Source organism: Nothoprocta perdicaria, unplaced genomic scaffold (genome assembly GCF_003342845.1).
Source record: "Nothoprocta perdicaria isolate Ctin4 unplaced genomic scaffold, notPer1 scaffold_10, whole genome shotgun sequence".
Taxonomy (NCBI): domain Eukaryota; kingdom Metazoa; phylum Chordata; class Aves; order Tinamiformes; family Tinamidae; genus Nothoprocta; species Nothoprocta perdicaria.
Genome location: NW_020454094.1, coordinates 8413124 through 8428414, shown reverse-complemented (window position 1 = coordinate 8428414; position 15291 = coordinate 8413124). Strand labels below are relative to the sequence as shown.

Below are 15291 nucleotides of genomic sequence, written 5' to 3'. Positions count from 1 at the left end.
CTTTTGGCCAGTTCTGTTGCATATCAGGTGTCCTTGCCCTCATCATTATTCGGTAGCAATTAATAAACTCTTCATCCACAGAGCTAGGCCTTGCCTAGTAAGCAGCACAAATGCTACGCTTTAGTATCTCCTTAAAAACATTTTTTTCCAGTTTACCTGAATTCATCTCCTCAGCAGAAATCCAATTTCCTTCCTGCGCTAATTCTTTTAAGAGTCTCCTACGCATCTGCCTCTTTTCCTTCAGCACGTTTTTGAAGTTGTTGATGCACTTGTTCAGGTAGATGGTCTCCGCACAGACCTTGTCAAGGCTCATGGGCCTGCACTCCTTCCCCGGCTCGGGTAGGGAGCTCACGTCGACTCCCAGCTCGCGAGGAGGCGAGCGCTGCCCGGCGGGAATGTCACAGTCCGATGTCGGCAGCAAGCTGGAAACAGGAGGGTCATACGGAGCAGGGGAAAGACTGGAAGGAACAAATGTCACATGAGCAGATGTTTCACTGTTTGCTGTTGTGTTTGCCTGGCTCTCAGACGACTGACTAGGAGGGGTTTCTGCAAAGTTGTCGGAGCTGTCACACATACCTGAACTGTTCAGCATAAGCGTATTGTCATCATCCATCTGTAAGCCGCTATCATTTTCCAAAAGGACTTCTGAGTCACTTGTCTCTAGTTTGTTAAATACCACTTGCAGAGCAGATCTGAAGTGATGAATTGCTTTCCCAAGCTTGTTAGTGTAAAACTTCATGTCTACAAGATCAATGTTATCCCGGGAATGGTCAAGAAAATATTGGGAGTTTTCTAGGACATCCCTGAAGACCTGATCAGTTGGATCTTGATCGTTCAGGTCCATTTGGATCATATCTTTCAAGCTGTCACTACTATCAGCCATTTCATCAGTTGTATGATCACAGCTAATGGTTGTCACCCCACTAGAAACATCTTCTCTCTGAACATCAGCTTTCTCCAGAGCAGTGAATTTGCAGGGGCTACCACAGTCCATTTCAATTTCTTCTGCAGTTACCTTCTCATCCTTGTCTAGGAGGGAAGGGTCATTCTCAGGGACACTTTTAGTGTCAGGCCTGTGTTCGCTTCCACTGTTTGGAGCGCATATCTGGCCGGCATTGCCCAAAGACTCAGATGAGCAGCCAAAACCTCCATTACCTGATGGGGCCAAACTGGTCACCTGAAGATTTTGTGGACATTCATGAGGCGCCTGGTGAGAGTCCCTGTCACAGGAAGGCGGATCACTACTGCTTATTACTTGTGATTCCTTTGCGGTGTCAGATATCAAGCTACTTTTCTTAGCCAAGGTTGGTTTCTGTGCAAAACTAGATCTCTCTCCTACACACTGAGTTCTCTTGTTTGTGCTTTTATTCTTAACCTGGCACGAGTCTGTTTGAAGGTGCCCCACTCCATCTGTTTTCTGAGCTACATCAGGATCTGCCGAGCTGCGATGACTTTTCTTGGAGCCAGATTGGAGAGGGGCTGAACCCGCTTTGCGGCCCCTCTGCTCATTCTGTGGCTTTTGTTCTTCACTGGCAGCAATCCGGACCCCTGAGCTTTGCAGAAGGAGAGACTTTTGCAAAATAAAGTCTCGCTGTTCAGAATTGACAAGTTTCACAACTGCTGGCCTTGGCGTTAGCGGCTTACCTGTGCCAACATCTGACCTATAAGCATCTTTTATATACTTATTACACTGGATGCCATTGAAGCAGTGATATTCAGACAAGAAGCTGCAGATGAGCTCCACTGTGTTTTCACCATCTTGCTCTGGGATACCATAAAAATATAGTACTGGTTCTTCCTTGAGTGCCTCCCGAGCGTGCGTACCTGAGGTTTTGGTGGAACCACCTTGAAGCCCTTCAATCTCACTCAAGACTGTATCCACGCAGCTAGAGACTTCATCCACAGAGCCTTTGATGAGAGTGAGGTGCTGCCGGAGCTCTGCAATCTCCGTCTGGATGCGGCTTATTCCCTGGAGCTCCTTTACGATGTAATCAACCACATCAGCCGAGCGATCTCTTGACTTGCGTCTCCTGCTGCAGTACGCAGGGCTCTTGTCCTGGGGAAAGCACCCTTCCCTTTCAGCTATCTCCCTCCAGCTCATGGCAATGCTCAGGGTAGAAAGGTCCTGCTCCTCAGACACTCTCCCCTTTCTCTTGGAAGAGGTCTGCTTCACACCATCAGAAGAATTCCCCTCCAAGTCCTTCTGGGTCTGTTGAACCGAGCACGGTATTTTGACGTAGCCACCCCAGTTCAGCTCCACTTCCCCAACGCAAACCTCACTTGCTCTCTTGGAACCATCATCTCCATCCTGTTTAAAGTCCCCTCCAGCAGTAGAAAATTCAGTGCTCGGGGAGTTTCTCTTCATCCCACAAACAAACACGTCCGTCTCGATCTCCACAGGGGAGAGCTGGCAGTGATGAGCGTGATTGGGATTCTCATCACCTTGGCCTTGAAGAAGCCTCTTCATTTTGTCCCGCAGAAACCAATGAAGCCTTTGCTGCCGGAATTGTTTCCTGACCCACAGCTTTACAAGGGACTTGCGGTGTGGAAGCACAATTTCATTGCCATGTTTTTTCAATCTACTTCTAGCAAACATCATCAGCGGCTCCACCTGCGTTTCTCATAGTGCTACAAGGTGCACAAGCACACATCAATCACTTCCCAAAGCACAACTCACATCCAGTTTTTACGCTGGCATGAAGCAGCTACTGAAAGAGGGGAAAAAACATTACATTTGGTTCAGATATAAATAACCCAAGTAACTTAAGAAGCATAATACAAAACAGCAACCACATAAAAGCAGGCAGAAAAAGGATGTACTGTTTGAGATATGTTAGAGTCACCGTCCAATCTTTGGCCACCTCCCCATAATTAATTAGGCCTTCTTTGCTGAAATAATTGTTCCTCAGTTCTCCTCCTATCTGAGCAAAACAAATAAAAAACAAATATTCCCCCTTCAAAAAATAAAGACCCATCCTGTGAGCACCCATTCCCTTTTATTACCATCTTGGTGATGATTTTCCCCAGGCTGAGCTCTCAGCAACGGTGCTCTGTGTAATCGCTCCTCTGAATACAGAACTCACACATGAAATATTAAGGAATCTCTCCCCTTTACGTTTCCTTTCCCTTCAGTCCATTAGCTTCATCCGTTCTTGCTTCAAAGTGCAGCAGAAATCACATTTAAGCTGGCTCACTACCAGCTTTCCAACAGGAACGGCATAAAATGATGTAAAGTGGCAGGAAAACCAGAGGATGGATTTCAAGTGTGCAACCTTTTTACTGTTTTAATATTTTTATATTAATATACTGTTGCCAAACACTTAAAAAAGAAGAAAAAAGAAAAGAAGAAAAAAAGGAAAAAACCTCAGAGCTTATAGGCTCCCAAGGTAACCTGCCGTTGAACATGCCACACTCAGCATATGCACGAACAGGCTGAGCTGACAGCCTGAGGATTCAGCACGTCACTTGTAGTCCAACAAACAAGATTTCTGCTGTGCATCGCTTTCCCAAATTAAATCCTTACTGTAAAAATTAAAAAAAAAAAAAATCCAAGAATTGTTACCTACTTAAGGCTTTGAGGTGGCCTTATTGCTGTACTTGCTAACAATACAGCATCAGTTTCCTCCAGACAGGCAGGAAACTGAGGTAGGCACAGACCAATATCAATCCTCTCCTCTACCAGCTAAGGTGACTAGAGAACACCCTAGTTTCTGATGTCCCAGTTTGGTCTTAATGCTGAAACACTTTCTTATTTTTGGTGTAATATCCATAATTAAGTGATTTTAATTTTCATTGTTAGTGGTATTTGGGGAAATAAGTGGTTTAGATCTAGATAATAACACTTCATTTCCCCCAAATAGCACAATGTGAGCATCACTTGCAATACTCAGCCTAACTCTAATTCCACCATGTGTCTCCAGGCTGAGCGTTTCTGTACAGTTCACAATAACTTTGCATGGGAAGGTTTACCTCAGTCGTGCAAGATATAGAAACAGGGCATGAGGGAGCTTGGGATCTCCTGCAGTTGCCTCAAAATTACACTAGAATAACAGTTTCTTTTAGCTCCTTCCACTTTAGGTCACAATCCCCAAAGCTCAGCACAAAGCAAACCACGTTCTTGGTTCAACTGTTTGAAGGCTCATGCATGTTGTACTTTATACCAGGTGTTTTGCTTCTGCTTCATTCTCGCCCTTCTTCTAGACCTAACAGTCCTGGTTCACCTCACATGGTCTCTGCCTCCCTGAAACCCCCTGCAGAGACCGTCACGCCTGTCCCAGCAGCACCCACAGGGAGCGAGGGGCCAGGGGCTGAGATGAGTATTGCAAGTTCTCATGCAAAGCAGAGGTCTGAACCCCACAGTAATTCTTCTCGCACTCAATTGAGGCCTTGATCTAAGGCCCTGTGAACTCACCAGGAGCATTTCCATGGATGAAGGGCCAATTCGAGAGGCCGCAGAAGCTTTTGCCAGGTCCCTCTTTGAGCGTTCAAACAGTGATTCCAATCTCAAAGCATTAAACACTGCTGCACCTTGCCTGACCCTAAGCTACTGCAGAAACCCTTTCCCTAACACATCCTGCATGGCCACCGGGCAGACAATATTCCCAATATTTTGCTTTGATAAAGCACTTGCATTCTGGCAAAACCTGTTTGCCTTGTTGGCATTTCACTCTGGGGGTAGAGAGGGGGCAGGTCTGTTGATCTGGAGCAGGCACCAATCTCTATAATCACAGCTAGTTGATACATCATAACAGAGGCTGCATCTGTGCTTGAGGTTAAACCCCTGTTGTCCAGCATCCCAGCTATAATTACATACCAGACGTGATATGTGCCCTCGTGCAGGCTAAACAGTCACTTAACTCAGGCAAAAACACTAATTTCCCAATAAAATTCCTTGAGGAGATTATGAAGAAGAAGTTTTGATTTTATAAATTTTTCAGGCAAGTAGTCCACAAAGATCTGGATTTTTTGTTGTTGTTTCTTAGCCGTCACAGAACAGGGCTGACCTAAGAGCCACTTGGCCAGGCTCTCTTCTTGGGGCACGTGCCCAGTTACCTTCCACTGGAGCAGCGGGTCAGGGTTTAACGTCAGAGAAGAGCTCCCATGGCAAACTCCAGAGGGGAACTTCGAGGAGCAAAGGCCCTGAACCGAGCGGCAGAAGATCTCCAAAACAGCACCTTCTGACACCTTGCTTGAGGCTATCACACAGAAACGCCCATTTATTTTAAATGTCCCAAAATTTTCTAGCTTATCAAGCTCCAGGCACTAGAAAAGTCTACACAGGCCTGAGCAAGGATTCCCTCCAAAAACCCAGTGCTCATCATGCCCGCTTTGGTGGGCAGCTTTCCAGCCACTGGAGGGATTTAATGATCTTTTTAGTTAAAAATGAATTTATTCAGAGTTGCTTTGTATGTTGTACAAACTACTGCTGTTGAGTGTTGCAGAGAACATTCTTTTCCTATCACTTTCAGCACTGTAGCCTTTCCAAAGGAGGCAGTTCAATGCAACCACTACAAAGTTGTCATTTATATATATAAATACATATAATACATGTATGTATTTCCCCCCCATTAGAGCTCCTCATTGCAGAAAGGAGCACGGACAAATCACAGAGGAAAAGCAGTAACTTTGAGCTCAAACTGTTATTCTCAACACCTGTCCAGCTCATTCCAAGAGGATCACAAACGGTTTCCTCTGAGCATGGGAACAGTCAGAGCAGAACACGAGGCTGGCGGCCCTGCTCGGAGCACATCTCTCCACCTCTCCGTACCGAAAGTGGAAATGGTTTCCCTGGGCAGCCCTGGAGCTCCAGGTGCTCCCACACTTCCTACCACGAGCTGACCTGCCTGGTGCTCTGCAGGGTCCCTCACTCCCCTTCCCCAGCCCAGCCTTGGGTGGCTGCTCCTGTTTCCTTCAGCTGCTCCAGACCGCGTGCCGTGTGCTCCCCAGGCCCTTGTGAAGGTCTCTTGTTCCTCTAATGTCACCTATGTTTGGCTCACATGTTCCTCAGGGCACAGAAATACAACAAAGTGACTAAAAAACGTGTTTTTTTTTTTTTTTTTTCCCCTAAGTAAAATCTAGTCTTCGATCACTGCTGAAGTCTTCTCTCCCAGGATCAGCTGAGTCATGCTAACATGCAACAAAAAATCCAGTCTTCAGAGAAAGAGAATTTGCCTCCTGACACCCTGCCAAGATGCTGCAAGTCCTCCCTTCCTATGCAAGCTCCTGAGTACCTTTTCAGCAGGCATTTGCCTCCAGGAGAGCCCAGCGCTTGCTTTGGCACCTTAACAAATGGACAGTCTGGCAGGACTGACCTCCTTCCCATGGTCATGTTCCTGAAACGTCCTCAAAACACGTGTGTAAACAGTCACATCTCCTCCTCACATCAGGATTGCGGTGACAACAGGAGTGAAACCCTGGCAGGCCAACGGTGAACACTGACAGGCAAGAAACAGGAAGGGGACAAGTCCCATGAGGAAATAAATTGTAAATGAGGAAATCTCTGCTCAACGGTTGGGCATCAGTCAGACTTTTCATTAATGATGGTCTGCAGAAGGTCAAGGTGGCCAACAGCAGGGAAAACTCGAGTGGAGCCTTCAACACCATCAGCCACAAGGCAACCATGGTAGAAGAGATCCAGCTCCATGGTCCCTCCAGCACCGCCCCGGCAGCGGGGACCAGGCTGAGGTAAGAGGAAAGGCATCGGGGGAGAGTTTAGCCCCTTTGTGCCCAATAAACCTCTGCCAACACAACATCAGTTTGTCTCTTGTCCAGGTTTCAGCACATTATGATACTGAGACTTCTTTGCCCCACACCTTCTGAAGATGCTGGAAGCCAAGGGCAGATGTCATCAGCCAAGAGGTGTGGAAATAGAAAAGCTAGCTATGATCAAAAAACATTTTCCATCATTTTCTAACATTTTCTCTCTGCCTATTGACTCGCAGATCACGGCTCTACGCAAAATCTTTTAGGCTAGCCCATATTTATAGCACCTTCCACACTAAGTGGTATTGAGTTACTTGTACTAGCAACTGCAATAGGAAAAGCAATAAAACAAGCGAAAAATCATCTTGCTGTTTAAACAAGAAAAATGCCATGAAGTAAAATGCAGGACATGGTAGGAAAAAAAGGGTTTTTGGCATTAACAACAGAAAAAAAATCCTGGCTAAGGCTGCCATAGCAACATCGCCCCAGCACTGCCTGCTGAAACATCAACTCTTCCCGAGAATTATTGCAGCATTTTTAAACACATTAATTGCTGAAAGGATCCTAACGAGGCTTGACAGTGACGTGAGGAGTTGGAGCCAGCCTTGCTGACAGCATGGCTCCCGGAGGTGAGCATGCTATTTTCTAATTAACAAGATTAGATTTAATTCGGGGTTGGGTCATACCTAAATGTGGCACTTATGGCTCGGCTTGTAGAATATGCCTCTCTCCAACCTTGCTCCTGGTAGTTAAATTCCCACTTTTGAGCCCTGTTATGAATTACACGAACCCAAAATTCCTCAGCTGAGTAAACCTGGGTGAAGAGCAGCGAGCTGGGAGAACCAAATGTGCTTGGCAGGTACTTTGTTCTCCTGAGGACACTTTGGAGAAAAGCAAGGTAGAGAGGAGATGCACGAATGGATTATAAGGGAAACCCATCATTACTACTGAAAATAGTTACAAAGGACTGAAAATGATTTTTAAAATGTGAGCAAAGACACTAATTCACAGTCTCTTACTCGGTAATCCTGCTCCCTGTCAAGCCTTAGCAACCTGTATTGCTCACATGTTACCGCACAAGCTGTAAAACTCAGTAACTGCATCCTAGCCCAACCCATAAAACTTTCTGAATTTTTCAAGCTTTTTTTGTATATCAAAACCCAGATTTGTTTCAATAAAGCAGAGCATCAGAACACTAACGTGTTCAGCCGGCCTCAGCTCCTTTCACCTTTTACAAAAATATACTCAAAACCTTTCCAAAGTCACTGGGGAGATGAAAAGAAGACAAAATATCAGATTGGCCACAGCAGTAACCCACACAGCGGAAAAATGATCTGGGGAACACATGAATTACACACTCATGCAACCCACAGGTATTTGCTACCCTTTACACATGGCCATGCAATCAATGCAAAAAAAAATCCACAGAAGAAAAAACCCCACCACCACCAGGCAGTATTTTGCTGGACCAGCACAGAACTGATGCTACAAGTGTAGCAACAATAAAAAGCACCGAGTACAAGGATAAAAACCCACTAGAGGGTATTTATGAGTGTAAAAAAAATATGTTGAACATGCATTAAATTCACATAATTAAGACTATCACTATGAAGCACAGCAAGGAGAGACCACCCAGCCTTAACTCCACGCTATTCCCTACAAACCACACAGGACTGGAAAAAGTTGCTAAGCATCCCTGAGCCTTCGGTAAAAAGGGGTGGATGTTTCTCCCCTCTCCTCCCTGGCATCTGCTTTGCGAGCACAGATGGAGGAGGACTGAAATTAAGCTGTCGTTGGAGCCCTGAGAGTGCCTAGGCACTAGACAGCTCTGCCATTCCCAGATTTTCCCCTCATTCCCTGTGCAGCCCCAGCCCTTCAGCAAAGCATTCCCTGCAAGCTAAAGGAGCAGCAGCCCCAGGGCTCCCGCTGAGGTGACACATCAAGCCTGTCATTACCTGGTGGCCAGGAAGACAAGGCGTCCGGAGACAGGGTTAAAGAAATAAGTTCTGAGAGGCAAGTTGAGCTCAGACCGAGCTGCTGAACTTGGCCATGGGGGACAGGGCTCAGGCACAGCCAGCAGCGAGCGGAGTCCAAGGCTCCTACATAAATCTAAGAATACCCTGTGCTGAGCAAAGGCAAAAAGGCTAATTGACTGCCAGAAAAAGGGAGAAATCACAGCTTCTTCTGTAATTCTTATGCAAAAATCACTCCACTCTCCTTGGCAGCAAACACGGAACTCAAGCAAGCAGCTTGGAGGAGTTTAAGAGCAAATTGAGAGGGAATTAAGTTCAGCACCCTCATTATTTCCAGAGTGCTCATGTTAGGTTACATGGGGTTCTGTATGCAGCTGAATGAATCAGATATCTCCATTAAATTATTTACTCGTAACAACCTAATGCACTGCAATACAATCAGCAGACGAGCTGCTCTTTAAAGCAGATTTTTCCTAGATCAGGATCGTGAGGAACAAGAACTATATTAAATTGGTCAGACAGAGCACAGAGCAACTTTGCTGTTTAAAGCAACCATCACCAACTGAAACAGGAGCCCTGGGGCAGGCTGACAAGCAAGCAGCCCTTGGGATGAGGGCTGCAGAACCATGCCCAGCTTTGCAGAAGGGTTTCTGCCTGTGCCAGGTGCCCCAACAGGAGGGCAGGTGGCACAACCAGCACAAGCACAGCCCTTTTATCTTAAATAATGTCTGCAGGCAGCATTAGGGAAGCAGGGAGGATGCTAAGAGCTCTGCCTAGAGCAACAGGCACAGAACAAGCTGTGCCTTCCCCGACTTGCAATCCCATTTCCAACCGGCGCTGAAGCCGTCGCGTGAACTCCTGGGTGCTGCATTTGAGAGGAGCAACCAGAAAACACCCGGGTTTTTTCCTCAGAATTCCCATTGCTCCGAGCTGGTTTTCCAGGTGGTGGTGCTTTGGCTAACCGGGACAGCTGGAGCTGGGAGCCACAGGCGGCACCCACTGGCCCCGGGTGGCCGCCTGTGGCTCCCAGCTCCAGGTGACGCGACCAGGAGATGCAGCCTGTGTTGGCAAGGTGTTGCTCCCAACGCTGGGCTGTCACTGACCTGTCCTGCACCTCTTTACAGCACACAGAGGCTCCGTAGTTCCAGGCAGCTGATGGAACCGCCAGGCTTTTCCAGAGCATGCTGCTAAAAAGAAGCTCTCTCCAACTCGAAATCCTGCTGGGCTAAAACTGAAGCTTTCCCTCTATATGCATCCTCCCTTTCATCTCGAGGGCAGAAAAGCTAAGCATTCGGGATTAAATATTGATGTTTATCCCCCCAAGGGCTCCCCATTAGCTGCCTGCTAAAAAGGAACGAAAACTGAAGAGATATCTGAAACTGTCACACCATCTGCTCCGATTCGGGAGCTCCTGCTGCATCCTCATGGCTCCTCCGTGCCAGTCACTGCATCTCGCCAGCTCACAAGCTTCTTAGCACAGGAAATGAGGCCAATGACAAATATTCTGGGTTAAAAGCAAGCCAGTTAAGTGACATTTGGGGAAGAATCAAACTGGTAATTTAATTACTCTTGAGCTATTTGCTTTTCAAGTGACCAAATTTAAATCATGCCAAAAGCCTTTTCTCTTTAACTCTTCTTCACACAGTGATTTTGATGTCAAATTCCAACCGAGATACAAACCCTCTTAATACAAAAGTATGTGAAATAAACAGACACAGCCTCAATTACACCACAGATAAGAGATCTACAATTAGTGTCTAAGGAGGCGAGTACAAAAACTAAGATACAGCTTATACAAACGAACATACTGAGAGTAGATCATCTTTTCAAAGCACGTGTTTAAAGCCAGTAAGCTTCCCATAGAGTTATTATATCACCAAAGTAAACATGCAAATAGCCCACCCTAAAAATAAAGAGCAAATCTTGATTGCAGTTTATTCTTAGTCACTTCATTTGCTCCAATCATTCACTTACCTTTCTGCTTTAAAATAAAATGTTAAAACGTAAAGGAAATCTATAGAATTAATAGAAAACTACAGAATACAACAACTTTTTCTCATAGAAAAGACAGGTCGGGAATGACTCCTAATCTTGTTAAAGGTTCGTCAGAAAATGAATTTTCACTCTGGAGATTATCAGCATATTCCTGATGTCCCATCTCAGGTATCGGGGAAAGGGATGGCACAAAGGCACCGAGAGCATCCTGTTCCACAGAAGCACTACGATGAGAAACCACATAAAGTCGAAGGCATGTTTTGAAGAAAAAGAGGAAAAAAAAATAAATGTAAACAGCTGCTAAAAATCCCCCAAAACAGTAGAAGCCAAGGAATGTAAAAAGCCAAAAAAAGGAGAAATCCCGTGAGCTTCCAAGGAGGCTCCCTCAACAGAAATGCTTTGTTCCCCGACGTAACGCAGCTTTCCCCTTTCTCCGGCGGTACCGAGCGCCGTTAAAACTTCCCCCTGCTCCTCAGTTGTGACTCAACAGAAAATATTGTACTTGCAAGGCAGGGAGCAAGCCGTGCCGCTCGCGCTGCTTTCCTCCTCCTCCTCCTCAGCTGCCTGCTGCACGGAGCCCCGCGCACGTAGCCTCCCTCTCGCGCACCAGCACTCCTCCACTCGAGATGCTTCCCCGCTCCAGGATCCATTCAGAAGGGAACTGGGAGCGAGGGGACCGCTGCGGCGACAGGTAAGCAGTGCTGCTCGGGCGTTAGGAGGGCAGGCAGCACGGCACGGCGAGCGGCTCGGCGCTGGAAGGGCAGCTCTGCGAGCAGGTCTCCTGGCAGCCGGAGGACTGTGGAGCAGGGGGGCCAGGAAAACAGCCCGGGACTAAGCAGTTAACCCATTCCAAGAAGATGTTTTGCCCATTTTAATATATATATATCTGTGTATACGTATATATGTGTATATTTTTGTATCTCTGCTTCACCCCCAGCCTAACCTGCAGGATTCAGTGATGCCCTCGCACAAACACATTATACCCAGTCTCCAAGGAACACTAGTACCGGTTCTCCTACAAGTGTGGGGGATTGAACACCCCTCACTTGATCTTGCATTTCCCAAAAATAAAAGTCATATCATTACATAAAAGAATGACTGCAAACACATTGCATAAAGAATCAGATCCACTCACTTTGAACGGGCGTTTCTTTAAGTACAAAATCGAGGCAGGAGAGACTTTAATCTTGTAAAATATGCCTAAGTTAAAGTCACTTCTTAGCTGCCCCACAACTTACCCCAGGTGCATCCAAAGAGCTACTGCTAAGAAAACCATCCAGGCCACTAGCTTTGCATCACATGCTTCTTTTTTTTTTTTTTGCCTACAACTGCTTCCTTCGTTGTAGCAGAGGGTCCTCTCCTCCATGCACCCAACCAGAGCACCCACCCCGTTCCCAAATGCTATTTCTCTGCTGCACCTGCAGCACCCAGGGGGGTTACAGAGGAGCTGTGCATGTTGCCTGGCTTTGCTCACAGACACCTCATTGCAAGTCTTCTCAGTGTGGGGTGGGATTTTTAAGAGGCCTGTGTGACTTATAGCTATAGAAATGCCACTGTCTTCCCATCTGCTCCAGTGCCTCCTACCTCTTTGTGAGCCAGCCCTGCTGACGATGAGGACTTTCCTCCCCACTGCCAAACCTCTTCCCTACGCCCAAACCAACATTTATTCACCACTGCTGCCACAAGCATCCCCGGGCTCCCAAATGTGCCCTGACTGCACGGGCTATCCGAGCAGCCTCTACCCTCCACTCCTGCAGCTTCTTCCCAGCACCCGCGTGCCTCAGTGAAACATCTCATGGGTGACGACAGCCAGGCTGGTGCCATCAGCTCCTTTGTCTGACAGATGCAAGCGCAAGTTTTGCTCACAGATAGACTCCCACCATGGTTCACCATCCTTGGCAGCAATTCTGCTGGACAGTAAACCCCTCTGCTCTTTCCACATGCACAGAAGTCACCTTCACTTCAGACCCCTTCTTACACTTGAAGGCCCATCACAGTCACTCATTTCCTCCATCCTCCAGAAACCTTCTCTTGTCTTTACCCCTCTCCTTAGTGCAGAGGCATGAACCATAGGTTGGATTTTCAGAGCTGCTTTAGCTTTAAACCCTTCTGAGAGTCCGACCCCAAGTTCCTCGTTTTGTTCACACCACGCCAGGACAGCAGGGCTGCTGTCCAGCCGAGGCCATTGAGTTCTGCTGCAACAGGAATGATTACTGCTAACCACATCAATTACAGCTCTTTAGCTCAGAGCCAAAGCTCCAAATCAAATTTATTCGCATAAGGGCGAAGACTGCCCAACTGAGAAAATAAAATGTAAGCCAGGATTTGGGTGGCACTTAGTATTTTCAAAGCTCTACATACAAGTAAGACCAAAAGGACCTTCTCTGCGGTCTCTTTTGGAGCAATTAAAAAACAAATACATACCACACACTTCCATTTCTTATTGGCATTAACGTCTATAGCATCTGGAGAACCTGTTAGAGACCCTCCTAGGCTCTTCTGTGCCCTGTCTTCCAGAGACCCTCCAACACGCGGAGCCAAGGCCTTTCGGATACCGCTGCCTCTGTCCTCCCCATCTCCCATTCCCGGCTTTCGCCTCTCCCCGCAGCACATCCAAGTCAAACCTGGCACATCCACGCGGGGCCAAACCAAATCCTCTATCCACAGCTCCTGAGATCCAAAACAGACTGCACAGTTTCCAAGCACTACCTTAGATGGAGAGGAAATCATGACTATAAAAGACAAAACACGGCTGTTCTCAAAAGCAAGGAGAGTGATTTCAATCACTCAAAGCCACTACCTAACACATGGGAGACCAGTTGCTTACTGGTATAGGCTTTGTATTCAGGGCTCTCTTTTTGGAAAAAAAATGCATGCAATTCACATTAAGAAACCTAAAAGAAAGAATGAGTTTTACCTGAAGGTTCAGACTGAAGTATTTGCCTTATACAAGAGAAATAAACTTCCATTTAAAAAAACTAAATATTTCTTACTGCGATTTTTAATTTGCCACCAGATTTTAATTTTAGGTTGAGTCAGTAGGGAATTATTGAAACTGATAAAACCAGGCTTAACTACATAGGCCAAGTGCTTTGATGTCTGTGAGGTATACATTAGCCTTTCTTCTTTTTAATCCCCATCATCTATTTCGTTCCAATTTCCTGGAAAGTACTGAATTACTGATAAAATTGTATAAGCAATTCCTCCATGAGCACAAGTGCATTAACCAGAGGAAAATGAGCAAGCTTCAAGCACAGCCCCTGCTCCTCCCAAATACTTGCACCTTTCTTTTGGTGGGAAGACAAGCAAGGACTTGCTCTTCCAAGCCAAAAGATATTGAAGAAGTTAAAAAAAAAAAGGNGGGGGGGGGGGGAGAGTTAAGTAAAACACAGCATTGAAACAAAGGGAGAAGAAAGGAGAAGTCAACGCAGATGTAGCCCATGTGGAACATGGGGCATAAAGCCGGTCCAACTCAGCTCATCTCACAAAGAGCCTCAGACAACTCTGACCCAAGAGTCCTCTACAAAAAAAATCATTTTTCCCATTAAAAAAAGGAAAAGAAAATGGAGCTGCCTGCTACATTTCACCAAAGAGCACTAGCACAGGAGGTAATCTGAGGTCAGAGCTGTTTTGGACTATGAAAGTTCAAGTACACACTGCAATGGCTGTCAATCAGCTCAGCTGTGAAAACATGATTCATTATCTTCCGAGCCACAAGAAAAATCAAATCAATCAAAAGCCTGAAGACTGAAGGATTACTGTAAAATCAGTGGTTATCCAGTGGCTGATAGTTGCCTTCATTGCATGCACTTTGAGGTCACATGGATTGCCAAAATATCTAAGCAGCACTGCTAAGATGCTGGTTTGGAAGAGCAAAGACAATATATTCCAAGCCATTTAATGGCAAAAATGCTATTTATGTCACAATAATCACTACATAGTTCCATAAAATTCTGTGTATTAGATTTATCTTTAAGATACTGTCTTTAGATGAAAGAAAAAGTTTCTTTATGTGCCATGAAGATATCACAGAAGACACTGAGGAGACCATCCCGCTATCTGACTTCTTGTTGGACCAAAGAAGTTTAGACTCCTTCCCGTTATGTTGTTTGGGCAAAGCTCTCTGCACAAACACAAGAGGAATGTTTCTAAACCAGCAGAAGGAAAGACTTTCACAAATCTGGAAACAAAGGATATTTCCAAGGCTAAGATTAAAATAAAATTTTATAGGGTTAATGAAATGTTTTGTAATGAAATACTAATGTTTCTTGCAAAGCTATGAATCCTTATGCTTTCCAGCTTAGGCCAGTCTTTACCAGCAGAGACTAAGAGAGGACTTGAGAGCTGCCCATGATGAATCCTCAACACCTCCCTTGGGAGCCACTGCTGCCACATCAGCCAAAATCTTCTCCTGGGGCTGACACAGCTCTGGGAGTCTTTATGCTATAAAAACCTTAAAGGGGAGTTGCTCATAAAGCTCCAATTAAAATTATCCTCCACTTGATTTGTCCACAGTCAGCATCATTTGCAAGGACAGACAAAAATTTTTCCTGATAAAAGCTACCAAACATCCCACAAGCTAAACCTGCTCACCCTCTTCTTGTTTCCAGAACAATTGTGT

General features: G+C 45.9%; 1 protein-coding gene across 2 annotated transcripts in view; it reads right to left on the bottom strand.

Moving 5' to 3' along the window:
• Positions 1 to 15291, bottom strand: part of UNC13B (unc-13 homolog B) — a 172996-nt gene that overhangs the window by 94730 nt on the left and 62975 nt on the right. The window contains exon 1 of one of the 2 annotated variants that reach the window (XM_026039772.1): positions 157 to 2918. The exons of the other annotated variant lie outside the window; for it this stretch is intronic. Within the exon in view, the coding sequence (XP_025895557.1) occupies positions 157 to 2599 (2443 nt within the window). The 5' untranslated portion in view covers positions 2600 to 2918. Of the gene's footprint in view, positions 1 to 156; positions 2919 to 15291 lie in introns of those variants that run through there. 2 annotated transcript variants of the gene reach the window in all.